Below are 14,414 nucleotides of genomic sequence, written 5' to 3' on the forward strand. Positions count from 1 at the left end.
GGAGCATATTAAGATTACAAAAAAAGTGACAAAATGTCAGAAATGTTTGAAAATTGAAAGCAAGGGCCTCTAAGCATTGCTTTAAAAGACAATTAAATAGATGAAAATCTTAAGTAGTACACCTTTATTTTTTTTTAATCCATATAAATACATATCTCCAATGGAAACGTTGAATAAGAGTATATTCTTCTGATGAATCAAGAAAATGTTACCTTGACAGAGACAAATGGATTCCTGCCAGGTAACTCTGAAGGAAAGGGTTGGCCCACAACAGGATGTGGTCATCACTGGCATTGGTGTTCTCAGTGTCCGTCCTCCTTTCTTTTTCATTCTCTCCTGTCCCCTTTTCTTCTCTGTGCTCTCTTCCTCCTCCCCCTCTCTCACCATTTGAGACAACCGGCCCTGTCCTCTGGTGGAAAGAAGAGAAGAGCCCTGTCCTGTTTCCAAACCCCTTGAGTTTGGCAGATATGATCCGTACTGTGGGAAGGATAGAGGAGTTCGTTTTGACCCCCTCCCAGGCCAAAGAACTCAGCTCGGACAGCAACTTTTTCTCTTCTGTTCTATCTACTTCTCTGCCAACACTCTTCATTTCCTCTCCATCAGTTTCATCTTCCTCTTTCTCCTGTTGTTTGGACGCCCTTGCTCTTTGGGTGGGAGTGCGAGACTTCATCTGCGTGCTTTTGTTACGTCTCTTCACTAAAGAACTACTTGAGATTTGTGCCTGGGTTTCCTCTAATGATTGCACACATATTTCTGATCGGGTTTCAGCCTGTGAGTGACTGTCCTTTTCCATTTTCAGATGAAGCACTTGATGGCAGAGCCCGGTTAAAGTCCTCGGTAGGACCTCCAAATTTTTGCACTGCTCTAAAACCAAGCAGACCATCCGACATAATCCAGGGTTCCAGCAGAGAAGACGTAGATAGCTGCAGTTTTTTAAGCAGTCCAAAGCAGATGCTCTGTGGTCGGGATCAGTGAAGTACTGGGACAAATACGTCTCTACGTCCATGGGGGTAAAGCCACACACCTCCAAAAGGCTGTCTGTCCGCCGGAGCAGCTGGCTGGCAGTGCCTCTTGGTCGAGAAGAGAGCAGAAGAGTGCAGCCTGGAAGGAGGACCCTCTGAAGGATGGCAGAGTATAACTGCTTTACCGTGTAGGTCTGTGCTTTGCTGTCTTTCTGCAATGATGGAATCAAGTCTTTTTCTGGAGTCTGGAGAAGCATTTCATAGTCCCGTAAGTCGCCAAACCCATCAAAAATGATTAGCACACGTTTAGGAGCTGCAAGGATTTGAGCATACACTGCCTCAGGGTCCATGCAGAAGGGAGCAAATGAGGAGAGGTTTAATAGGAGGGTCTGAAGGCTATAGGCCGCCTTAGTTAAAGAGAGGGCTTTGCCATCTAAAAGGAAGACAAAGTCAAACTGTGGGATGCAGTCTCTGGACCAGTCAAGGCACAGTTTCCTGATCAGGGTGGTTTTTCCCATGCAAGCATTGCCCAGTAGCAATATGTAGCGTTTGGGTTTGTCTTCATTTGAGCCTTCAAAGATCTGAGTGGAACAAGAAAAACATATAAATACAAGTGAATTGCAGCTAGTGATTTCAGCAAAGTTTTGACCTGTTTAACTAGTTGTATGGTATCGCATTGCCAGACCTATCGCCACAGTGCTGTTGCTGTGGCAGCACTGGAGAAAAATGTCGCTGCACGTGTTAACACTCTGGGATAGAGGAAAAAAACCTTCTGGCTTGTTTGTATCGCTTTATTCCAATCACAATCTTCTTTGGCGGCACTAAGCCCCAGATGCAGCGACAGTGCCCTTTGCAAAATAGATAGTGGAAATAACGGAAGGGAAGGAGAATGCCCTGTATCCCAACAGTACATCCAGTGAGTCAGACTACTAGTCATATAAACCAATCCAAATAGCCTACTCATACTTCATAGCATTGAATTTGGCTGTGTTCATAAAGCACTAGATGTTAACTGTTTTCTATCAAGTTATAGTGAAACTGTTACCTGACTCTGCCTCAACAAGCTTTTTTGACGATCTGTATCTCCCATGATGGCTAGCTCCTTGTCCAGAACTTTGATTGTGTTTTTTCCAGATCGAAGAATCTCTTTCTGGCTCACTTGCAAATCTACATAATGAGAAGTCAGGCTAATGCCTGACTCCATATCCTGGCAGGCATGACTGATGTGTCCTTTGGCAGCCTGAATGTAGTCCTTTACAACCTCTGAAAAAAAGAAATACAACTGGATTTAAACCTGCTTCCCCACAAAAAAAGGATTTGTACTCTCAAGAAATGTAACTTCAAAGCAGAAGAGAGGAATTAAAGCATGTGTTAACTCACGTGGAATATCAAGGACAGTGGGAGACTGAGGCAGAGGTGATTTCTTACATGTAGACATCTCTGAAAATGCAACATGTCAAAGATATATTTGTTACATGGCATTAACTATAAAAGGTGATTTACACACAAGGAGAAAGAAATTAGACTGAGATTGGTACTCACCATTCTTGGGAGAGAGGGTTGAGGCACAAGAGCGGGACTGGGCTTTGCTAGCAGTGTCTGACAGAGATCCTGGTGGGGATGAACTCATTTGGACTGGCACTACGGCACTGTCCGCTACACACACAAGAAAAGCACAATGAAGAGCCTGCATTCACACATACAGCAGTTGGTAGAGAGGTTTCCATGTTGCTGCTTAAATGGGTAAAGTTAAATTGTAAATGTTACCATAACCTTCATAACCCTACCAGAATGAGATCACTGCATACATGCATATGAAGTAGAGGCTGGCAGGCAGACACACACATACAGTATATACATGCACATCGCAGATTAAAGAGAATTTTACTCACTCGGGGAGAGGGGATGCCCTTGGTGTTTGAAATGTGGTGAGGCAGCAGGAACTGTATTAGAAATAGGGGTTAGAGTACTGTTACTACTGTAATAAAAAGACATACATGAGGGGACAAAGCCAGTTAATATGTTAAACACATTTCATACACAAACTACTTTACATGCATTGAATACATTAAATAGCAAAATTGTTATTTATCATATATTTATAACAGTGAGACACAAATTAAATAGATAGAAACAAAATGTAAAAGAAAATATGAAAACAAAAACATGGACATACAACTGCCACCCTGCAGCCGTATCACAGTGTTCCGGTCTTATATTTCATTTCTGTAGTCATTGTAATAACTTCAAGCAGATTGGTATGTATTGCTGTCAGTGGTAGTGTCCTTTTTTCATACAAACATTAGCAGTTGCCAAAGTCAGATATTTTCAAATCCTTTTGGGGGAAGGATCAGGGCTGCAAAAAAAAGAAGACCTAGGACTGAGCCCTGGGAGACTTCAGTCTTTCTAGCAATGAAGCATAGTATCCAATAGGACTAAGAGCGGAAACAGTATCTACACTGGTGATCAAAATTACAGAAAATTAAGAAATAATAATACTTGATTAATTCTTAAATACTTTTATTTTTTATTGTTCAGAATTTGATAAAATAGCAGCTGTGGCTATACCACTGCTGTACTAGCATGTCTTTAAAAAACCAAGACACTTCAACAAAAACCTTTATTTTTGTGAAAAAGCAGTGAGCAAATTTAGAGAATAGTAACCATTGTGTCAGAAGAGAAGATTTAAACAATGTTTTCTTCGGGCTATAGGATTTAAAAATGAACAGGAAGTGTAGAGGCCACTGCTTTGAATTACTTCAGCACATCTGCGCCCACAGGACATCACTAGTTCCTCACACTGCTCTGGTTTGATCTTGGGCCATTCTTCTTCAGTCTCTTCCACAGTTCTGTAACTGTAGTGGGTTTCTTAGCCATTACTTTGTTGCCAAGGATTTTACAGAGATTCTCTATGGGATTTAGATCTGGACACAATTTAACTGACTTCTTTAGCAATATCATGTCATGGTTTGGGGGATGTTTTCTGCAGCAGGAGTTGGGCCTCTTGTACAGCTACATGGCAGGGTGAATGCAAAGTTTTATGCTAACCTCCTTTGGCAACATGCAATACCTTTACTGCAATTGTCTCCCAATCAGCTGCAATTTTCATGAAAGACACTGCCCCTGTCACACTGCAAAAAGGGTGAAGCAGTTCCTTGAAGCTAAGAATATTGACACAATGAAATGGCCAGACCAGAGTCCATTGTTTCTTCTCTTCTGACACATTGGTTACTGCTCAATAATTCTGCTCACTACTTTTTTCAGGGCAATTAAAACTTAATATCAACTCAATCTTCATTTCCTCTGATCAATCAACATTGTATGTATGTATGTATGTATGTATGTATTTACTCACCGAATATGTAAGTAGGTGTAGCAGCTGTATTGGGGGTTGGAAGTCTAATAATTGGAGGGGAGAGCCTCAATGTCCGAACAACCTGATATGCTGGATTGTCGGGGATGGTGATAAACTGAACAGAGGGATGGAGGTGAAGGATTCTCGGTGGAGTGGGTGAGAGGCCCACTGCCTGTGCTGAACTCAGCTCTGATCCTGTGTCAGTGCCTGCGAAAGAAGCAGAGACAACATCCTTATCTTTCTTTGCCAACAGACCTTGAACGTATCAAAAACAGAGGTTGGACCAGGAAAACAAGCTGATAGTTTAGATTCCTAAATCAGTGGTATGGCTGAGACTTTTATTTTAGCATACTTGAAAGGCTTCAAAATGAAAGTTTATTGCTCAACAATAGAGCAGTACAACACGTAACTATAGACAACTCATCCAGAATGACAAAAGTTTTCATCATACAGAGAACTAAATGGGATACCTAAAAAGCAAACTAATCTGGAGGAAGTTGATTGAGGTGAGAGTTCTTCTTTTGGTTCATCAACGTGACTACATATTTGACAACTTCAAAATTAGACTTCCTGTTTTATGCCAATGCCATGAACCGGGTCAAGCATAACTAACATCCCTTTAACCCATTTGCTCTGTTTAAAATATTCTCTTTAAAGTTACAACTGCATGCAACATATTAAATTAGCATATTTCTGTGCAGCGTGATACAGTAGCTGATATTTAGTATGTCACTGATTAATATATTGGCAGCAATATTGATCCTTTCTCATCCCATGACAGTAACGTGAATTACTGCAGATTTCCACCTTCAAGAAAGATTATTTTTTTCTAACTGTCGATTTAAATGTTTAATCGATTTTTTTTCAAACTACAGGGTCTATCTGTTGCCCTAAGATTTATATCAGTTTATAGCACCCACTGCGCAATATGACGTCAGAGTGACGTATTTTATATGTGATTTTTGAACATCCAATTTCGGTCCACTGAAGGTGTTGTTTTTTAACGGCAGGTGACGTTTCTTTTTGATGTTTACCAAACGTCCATTGTTGACGTTCTTGGGACCGTGTAAGGGCTATTTATAGTCCAAATTTGGTTGTTTGTGGACGTCTTTTCAACATTTAATTATGACTAATTTTAGAATACTTCTAAAATAATAATAATAATAACATTGCACTTCTCTAGGCTGCTTATGTCCACCATTCAATACATACGGCCCCTCCGACCACCACCTCAAACATACAGCATTCAGACAAGGTGGGTAAAGTGTCTTGCCCAACGACACAATTATCATGACACGAGGCAGGGATTGAACCACTAACCCTCCGAACATTGACAAACCTGTTCTACCATCTGCACGTCTATCCGAAGTCCGATCTTTAGTGGGCAGGGACATTAGAAACTTACCTTTAGTGACCTCAGCCTGTGCCACTTTGGTTTTTGTTCGACCTGTAAGAGTTGAAGAACCAACATTACAACATGGTTCTTAGCCTAACCTCACATGAAGACAGCTATAACAGAAGCCCAGTACCACCAGAATGATCTAAAGGAACACACCGGTTCCAATGTGTTAGCAAGTTTTAGAATACAAATCATGTTAGCATCTTAGCATTTCTGCTGACCCTGCTTATGCATGCAGTATATTTTATATTTTTTATGAATGTTTTCCTGTTGTTTCAGGCAGCCATTGCTTTCCATTCACTGCTTTACGCTATGTTTTCCTCGTTACGTTACTGTTGCATGTTGATGAAGTCTAAGCACAGCTTCATTAGAAAAATCTGCATTGCATCATCTCATGACAATGATGTAACACAGAAAAACATTAATGCTTCATTATTTCCCTAACATATTGATTTGAACTAAACCAAGGGTTTATTCAAATCCCTAAATCAGCTGCATGGTTTGCATAATAATAAAACATTAGCCACGAGATGGGCTGATGGCTGACATGACACTGTGCAGGTTATATATTTCAGAGTGTCCCACATTTGAAGCCACATCATAAATAGTTAACAGAGAGTAACCAAACAGACAGCCTGGGTAGGTCACCTGCTGCTCTTTGCCGTTTTGGCCTAGATGGTGTGTTCTCATCAGTGCACTGTTGTGACCGGAGAGCTGGAGAGGAGGAATACAAAAAGAACACATTGCCATGCCTCATTAAAACTGGTACATTAGTTCAGGATTGCAGAATGTTGTGACTGAAATCCATTTATTAAGTTTTATATGACAAACAGGTCTGCTCTGTTATGTTAAAACCACCTGTTTTCACACAACTGAGCAGACATTGAGCTGTGATTGGTAGGTTCTAATCAGTGGCTGGTTATCTACCTCTTTTCCTCCTGTTATTGGTTTTACTTGTTATTTTGTCCTTCTCTTCCTGCTGGTGGCTGTCTGTGCTGGGCAGCTCTTCTGGCATGGGAAGATCACCTTAAGTGCATGAAAGAGGAAGTAAAAGAGTCAGTGAAGCAGCTAACACACACTGTAACCAGAACAGGATGGTCACACATTTCAATAGTGAACTGAAAATCAAGACTTGAAAAAGGAAGTGATTGACAGGGTAAACAACATGGAAATGTATACATATATATATATAAAACCCAATATATAGAAAAATGTTGAATTTATAACCCTTCTCTTCTCCACAAACTGGGCATATACATTATCGAAGGTGATAAAAATGCAAAAATGGTATACAGCATTGTTTTTCTACCAAACAAGGAACTATTTTGTTATATATAATGTATGCATGGACTAATATATAACACACTGTATCTAAATAAAATTCTTAATCTACAAGTTTTGTCCGTCTGTCTATAAATGATTGATCCACTGCCCACTGTATGAACATCTTTGTTTTAGACCTTTTATTTTCCTCCTTCACTCTCATGTATTGCCTGTGATGCTTACACAGCTGCAAAATGAAAAGTGTTCCTTACTGCAGGTGCGGATTTCCTCCTCACAGTTCAACCACGGATCATCAAAGAGCACATCTTTTTCCAGGTAAGGAACTGCATAGAGGGAAATAGACAAAAGATCATCTTTGCATTCATACTTATACTATTTGTGTTTATGTGAAAGTCATCTGATCCATTATTCAGTGTATGAATGAATATGCATGTGGATGTTTGGTTGCGACTTACCCACAAACTCTCCCAGGTAATCATCATTCAAGTATTCAGATAAATCATCTAAAAAACAAAACAAAAAAAGAAAACAAATAATAAGCATTATCAGACAACACGGTTTTCTAATTGATATGCCATTCAATATTTGCCAATGAACCATTTACATTCCACAATTCATTGGGCGTGCATGTCTGTTTCTGGGGCTGCGTCCCTAAATTCTGCATGTTTTTGAGTTGTACTGGACTGCAGGATTTTTGTGTGTGTCAATAGCAGTAATATTTCATCAGTTTTACCCCAAGTGAAGGAGTTCAAGTACCTCGGGATCATGTTCACGAGTGAGGGGACGATGGAGCGTGAGTTTGGCCGGAGAATCGGAGCAGCGGGGGCGGTGTTGCAGTCGCTCTACCGCACCGTTGTGACGAAAAGAGAGCTGAGCTGGAAGGCAAAGCTCTCGACCTACCGGTCAATCTTCGTTCCTACCATCACCTATGGTCATGAAAGCTGGGTCATGACCGAAAGAACGAGGTCGCGGGTACAAGCGGCCGAAATGGGTTTTCTCAGGAGGGTGGCTGGAGTCTCCTTTAGAGATAGGGTGAGAAGTTCAGCCATCCGTGAGGAACTCGGAGTAGAGCCGCTGCTCCTTAGCGTTGAAAGGAGCCAGTTGAGGTGGTTCGGGCATCTAGTAAGGGTTAGGCGCAGGACTAGGTGGAGAGATTATATCTCCACACTGGCCTGGGAACGCCTCGGGATCCCCCAGTTAGAGCTGGTTAATGTGGCCCGGGAAAGGGAAGTTTGGGGTCCCCTGCTAAAACTGCTGCCCCCACGACCCGACCCCGGATAAGCGGATGAAGATGAGATGAGATGAGATGAGATAAATCAAGACAAAAGGGCTGCAACAGTTCACAGAGTTTGGCCACCTCCTCCTACACGAGAACCAGGAAGAGCAGAACGAGCTTGAGGTCCACCTGCTACTTCCCCCTAATTATACCCTTACAGGATATCTGGGCTACTTTTCATCTATGAACCTGACTCAGCAGCTTTAACCTTTCACATTGGTATTGTGGGTAATCAGAGGTAGAGAACACTACCTGTCAACATTTTCTGAACGGTAAATTAGTTTAATCCATTAGAACCAGTGTATACAAAATGTCTATTGTTGTGTTGAATGCTGTTTGTACTACAGTCCCTAAAAGGTCCCATATCATAAAAAGGGTGATTTCTATGACTTTTTTAAATCCATATTCAGCCCGTATTCAGAAACTGTGCCTTTAAACTAGCCAGCCATCAAAGTTGTGATGTCACAACTATACTATATATTTAGAAAGTGCTGCTACAGTGCTGTTACAGTCATTTGCCCCAACAATGATGGCGCAGAGATGCTGAAGTACAGATGCGAAAGACCTGGAATCCCTGACCAATCAGAGGAGACCGGGCTTTTTTGGGAAAGAGGGAAAAAGACAGGTGCTAAAATGGAGCATTTTTCTAATTGTTATATATTTCCATAGACAGTATGAGAAAAATGTTTTTTTGAACATTAAAGCATGTAAATATGTTATACTAGAAACTCAAAATACGAGTACAAACCTGAATATGAGCATGATGTGTCACCTTTAATACTCCATTAGGATATTTTGCACTTTTTTTTGTTTGTTTTGTTTCATTTAGTAGGTTATTGGGATTAACATGGTCTGCTACATATTTTAGAAACAATGGTATAAAGGTGGTAGCTGTCCATGTAATAAGTGTGTTGATTCATGTTGGACCATTCTGAGCTCGCTTCTACAGTCTAGACAGGTTATTTAACTTGAAAAAAAATACTAACCTGGTAGATCTCCCAAGTAAGGACAGATAAACGGGTCTTGGTCCACTTCCTGCATCTTAGTACCTGATAACAAACACATAAAAAAAGTCAAGAAAAATTAAGAAATAAGGATATTGATGCATAAAAAAAAAAAAAGCATGCTACGTTGAAGTTACCTCTGTATTGTATTGAACTGATTGAGATCTCTGAACCTGTATGCATTGATTACCAGTGGCTCCCAATGGCCCTCATTTATCAAACGAACGTACGGCGGTGTATATTTATTTATTCATGTTTTTATCAATTTCTCTGCTGCTATTCTCTTGTGTTGAGTACACTGTCGTATATAATGTCTAAATGATCTAATCATGTCGAAACAGCTGTGCAATGGAACTGTATGTAGTGTTTGTCAAGTGGATGTATGTGTTTTAAGCGGTGGCAAAGTAGTATTAATAAAGTTTGCTAATCTAATCTTAAGAGCAGGTCTGAGTGCCATGATTCACTCACACTCCCCTCATGGCAGCCCATCCTTCTCCCTTTTGTGTGTGTTGTCATTCCCTGTCTGTATTATTCCTTGTGTGTCTCCCCCCTGTCTGTTCTTTGTGTGCATGGGATCCTTTCCACAGGCAGCTCCAGGTGTATCCAATCAATCAACCCTCCATAAAGCCTCTGGATTCCCTCCTACTCTTTGCCAGATTGTATCAGCAGTTCTACGTGGTAGTGTGAGTCTCTGCTGCCTAGTGTTTGCTCCATTGTCTCTGTGTTTAGCTTGTGTAGCTAATGCTTCTCCTCACACCCCCACTCACACTGGTGACTCCATGTACCACTTTGGATCCCAGGACTACACATCACCCCTTCCGCTTGCTCTTGTGTTGCACTATTAACATTAAGTTGTTATTGAACTGTTCTTTGTTGTCTTAGTCGTCCATTTGGGTCCAGTTCTCGTTCAAACCTTAACACTGAGGCCATTATATATTATTTACATGTACTCAAAGGGATCCTGGGTCTTCCCCGAGGCCTCCTCCCAGATGGATGTGCCTGGAACACCTCCCTAGGGAGGCGCCCAGGGGGCATCCTTACTAGATGATCCTGAACCACCTCAACTGGCTCCTTTCAACACAAAGGAGCAGCGGCTCTACTCCGAGTTCCTCACGGATGGCTGAACTTCTCACCCTATCTCTAAGGGAGACTCCAGCCACCCTCCTGGGAAAACCCATTTCGCCCGCTTGTACCCGCGACCTCGTTCTTTCGGTCATGACCCAGCTTTCATGACCATAGGTCGGGGGAAGACCCAGGACCAGGTGGAGAGATTATATCTCCACACTGGCCTGGGAACGCCTCGGGATCCCCCAGTTAGAGCTGGTTAATGTGGCCCGGGAAAGGGAAGTTTGGGGTCCCCTGCTAAAGCTGCTGCCCCCGCGACCCGACCCCGGATAAGCGGATGAAGATGAGATGAGACTCAAAGGGGGATTGCCAATCACAACACAGTTAAATAGGCTGTTTTACAATTACCTTATGTTTATAACTTTTTTTTTTTTTAAGTTAACTATCCTATACTAAGTCATACAGATTGTTTAAAAGTAGCAATTAGAGGGATGCCCCCATGGCTGAGGGCTTTAGATGCCTATCATGAACGGCAACATCCTTCTGACTGTTGGGATAAAGCCTGTCAATGGCTGCCTATTTCGACCAGCATTCTCCTCCCCTTCTGCTATCTCCGCTATGTATTTTGCAAGGTCATGTATAAAGAAATACAAACAAGCCAGCAAGGTCTGGCAATGAGACTTCTACCTCCTTGGTTTGAGTCTGAACTGTATCTCTCTCTCTCTCTCTCTCTCTCTCTCTCTCTCTCTCTTGCATTTTTCTGTCATCTCTCTACTTCTTGTGATTTACCATCTATTGATAACCCTCTTGGCATGCAAAGCTAGTGAAAAAAGGTAGGGGTAGCTTTGTGACTCAGTTGATAGCACTTTTCTGTGGCTGTGTTATGACTTGGACGGTTTCAGTCAGACTTCTCAGATACTCCCTAAGTTTTCAATGACTGTTGAGTTCTGATACGGATCTGACACACCCTTTTTTTGTATGAGGCTCACACTGTATACAATGAACTTTGAAACTTGGATAGCAGACTGGCAGCAATGAGATGGAGTTGGAGTTGGGAGACAACGTTTACAACCGGATTGTTGCACAAGTAGCAAGTGTTTGTCAAGAATGATTCTGCATATGAGTGCAAATTAATACATAAATCAAGCAAATAGAAAGCAAAATGGTCATCAGATGATAGCAGATGGGTTCAAAGGTTGCCTTTTGGCCAAAGCATTTTGTCTCTTTTGCTCCCCACGCTATGCAATCTAAAAACCTGATCGATCAATACCACTCAAACTAAAAACAAACTACAAAGGGAAATTAGAACACTTCCGATATCAGCATCTTGTCCCATTGCCTACACTTCCTGCATTCATATGCAGATATCTGTTTAAAGAGATTAGGTTTTTCTGGGTAGACAAAACAACAGTGAGGGTTGTCTCAAAGACTACAAAGTCAGGATGTCAGGACATTTCCAGAATTGGCAGATAGACAGTTCCTTGTTTTTGGAGCTAAGGGATCAGAAATAAAAAAGTTGACCCAGAAGAAGATGGCTCTGATCTGGTCCTTTTCAGATGACATTTGAGGTGTTAAACATGCACTGCATGGGGAACACCTGGATTTTACTGGCAACTTTTCTATCTGTCTAGGAGTTATTTCATCAGTGTCTGACTGTTAGCTTAATGTTTGGTATTCTCTATTACTATCCACTGGGAGGCCTTCTAAACTCTCAGTATGGACCACCGAACTAGGACCACTAGAGACTCCACTGGAGGAAAAATGTAAAAAAAAGAAGAAAAAAAAAGATTAGCAACGAGCATCAGGCCACACAATTTTTAAAGTTCAACACACACACACACACACACACACACACACACACACACACACACACACACACACACACACACACACACACACACACACACACACACACCACAAAATTCATCACAACTCTGACTGACAGCCAAAACACAGACCCGCAACATCAACTGTGAACCAATAAATCTTAGAGTTTCCTGTTACACCGATCATATTGGCTGCACCTGTAGTGTACTGGAAGTTAAAGTCGAAGCTAATACAGTGGTTGCTCCGGCTATTTTGAGCCATTTTAAAATAAATGGCTGTGGAAGTAACATTTCACCTGATAACAGCAAAACAAAAGGGCCGCAGCTATGAGGAACTCTTCATGTCCATCCAGCAACATGTCGCATGCTCTGTCACAGCAACGACATCAACAAAAAAATCCACATGATCACGAGAAAAGTTGCGAAAAAAAACAAAACAAAGGGAAAATATTAAATGTTGCTAAATGTTGAATGAGTGAAAATTGTTGGTACTAAAAGTTCACACAAAACCCCCATGCGCTCACGCACGTCACCGCCTATGGTGCAGGCTTTTGATTGGTGTTGCCAAAGCAGTGTGAAATGAAATCACTTTCTTTTCATACTCTGGAAGTCCCCCCAAATACCCAGTTTTAAACAAACGTCCTCTGACAATAACCTCTCATCTCATTTACTAACAGTTTGCGCTTCGGATAGAGCCACATTCCACGTGCGTAATGGAGTGTCCTCGCCTTTTATGGTGGCTTGCATGGTGGAGCATTTATTCGTACAAAACATCACTGCTAAAAGAAGCCTGTATCAAACTGATAGTCTAGATTTTTGGGGGGAGGGGGGCATAATTAAGGTTATTTAAAGGCCGATAATAGCAGATAGCTAAAAGCAATTTTAGAAACGGAATTGTCTTAATGCTGATTAAATAATGAAGTTAAAATATTAAACGTCAACACTGTCCATAATTCAGCAACATTCAAAATCATTAGATAGCTACATTGATATCCCCGCGCCACATATATTCCTGATCTTGCTTGCGCACTTTGGATAAACGCGCCCATTTGCGCCAGCATAACATTTACCTGTCGGGCCGGCCACACTGGGTGATGCTCAAGTCGGCTTTACTCCTGCTGCGTATTCCCTGTACGATAAACTCAAAGGAGGTGTGTGTGTCTGCACATCAAACGCTGCATATATCCTCAGATGACCTATACAATAACTCCAGTCAGTGCGCACAACCTGCAAGGTCTAACCGTTTTACTTTCACTTCGACAATGCGCGCATCCAGAGAAGCCAAGCTGGTGCCAGACATGAGGACACACGGCAGATTGTTTCTGGAACGAGCAGCAGTTTCGGTTTAAATCTTAGTTAAAAAACAAGAAAACATCTTTTTCTAAACGCCCCTCATCACTCCTTAAATGACCAGTTGAACACAGAGGCTGTTAGTGGGTATGTGATGTGAAGGAGCGCAGTAAAAGCTAAAACCTAAATAACCCACTGTACATTGTCACATTAACCACGTGCTGAAAAAAACAGGTGTTACTGATTAAAATTAGATACAAATCAGACAGACCATACAAAACTGAGTCAGAAGCTGAGGTTCATAAATATATTTAGTATTTATTATATAAAGCGCGATTTTGAGTGTCACTATATACTTTCACTAAAATATTGTACTTTTTACTACACTACAATAATTGAAAAACCTTAGTTTCTTTGCATATTTAGAACATTACAGCAACTCTACAACATATAAAACACCTAATAAATAATGATGTATTATTATGGGTTAAACTACCCAGCAGTAATCAGTCCACCCCCCCCCCAAAAAAAAAAAAAATCCAAAAGTTTTGGATATTACTGTAATTATTTATTTACTTGTTCCACCACTGCTGAAAAGTCACAGTTTGTACATGTTCTGACACAGATTAGTTATCACTACACTGTTAGTACTTTCATTTTATTTTGAATTAAGCCTCGGTTATCTATTGGGATTATTATGACTATATTATTGTAGGGATAATATTCTGTACCAGGTCAGCTCATTTCACTTCCCCACGTTCCCATAATGTCCCTCTATGTCTATGGTCCTCTTTCTTTATTACCAGAGTATGAGCTCTACCTGTGTGTATGCAACATACCAGACACAAATGTTCTTTTGCTTTTTGACGACTCTTTCCAGGCAAGGAGCTTTTAGCTGTCCTTATATAATTTCTATTCCAAATATTACAACATTGAATTGTGACCAATACACG

The 14,414-nt window shown here is 41.1% G+C and overlaps 1 protein-coding gene across 1 annotated transcript in view; it reads right to left on the bottom strand.

The window, feature by feature from the left end:
- The window catches only part of ciita (class II, major histocompatibility complex, transactivator), an 18,213-nt gene extending 4,900 nt beyond the window's left edge, over positions 1-13,313 (bottom strand). The window contains exons 1-13 of the mRNA XM_083930964.1: positions 13,242-13,313; positions 9,263-9,325; positions 7,456-7,503; positions 7,252-7,323; positions 6,644-6,742; positions 6,365-6,430; positions 5,723-5,764; positions 4,318-4,524; positions 2,855-2,905; positions 2,505-2,618; positions 2,343-2,402; positions 2,008-2,225; positions 213-1,543 (exon numbers count right to left, since the gene is read on the bottom strand). Of these exons, the coding sequence (XP_083787090.1) occupies positions 213-1,543; positions 2,008-2,225; positions 2,343-2,402; positions 2,505-2,618; positions 2,855-2,905; positions 4,318-4,524; positions 5,723-5,764; positions 6,365-6,430; positions 6,644-6,742; positions 7,252-7,323; positions 7,456-7,503; positions 9,263-9,317 (2,363 nt within the window). The 5' untranslated portion in view covers positions 9,318-9,325; positions 13,242-13,313. The remainder of the gene's footprint in view (positions 1-212; positions 1,544-2,007; positions 2,226-2,342; positions 2,403-2,504; positions 2,619-2,854; positions 2,906-4,317; positions 4,525-5,722; positions 5,765-6,364; positions 6,431-6,643; positions 6,743-7,251; positions 7,324-7,455; positions 7,504-9,262; positions 9,326-13,241) is intronic.
- Between the last annotated feature and the right edge of the window lie 1,101 nt (positions 13,314-14,414).

This window comes from Echiichthys vipera (genome assembly GCF_963691815.1).
Source record: "Echiichthys vipera genome assembly, chromosome: 17".
Classification (NCBI taxonomy): Eukaryota; Metazoa; Chordata; class Actinopteri; order Perciformes; family Trachinidae; genus Echiichthys; species Echiichthys vipera.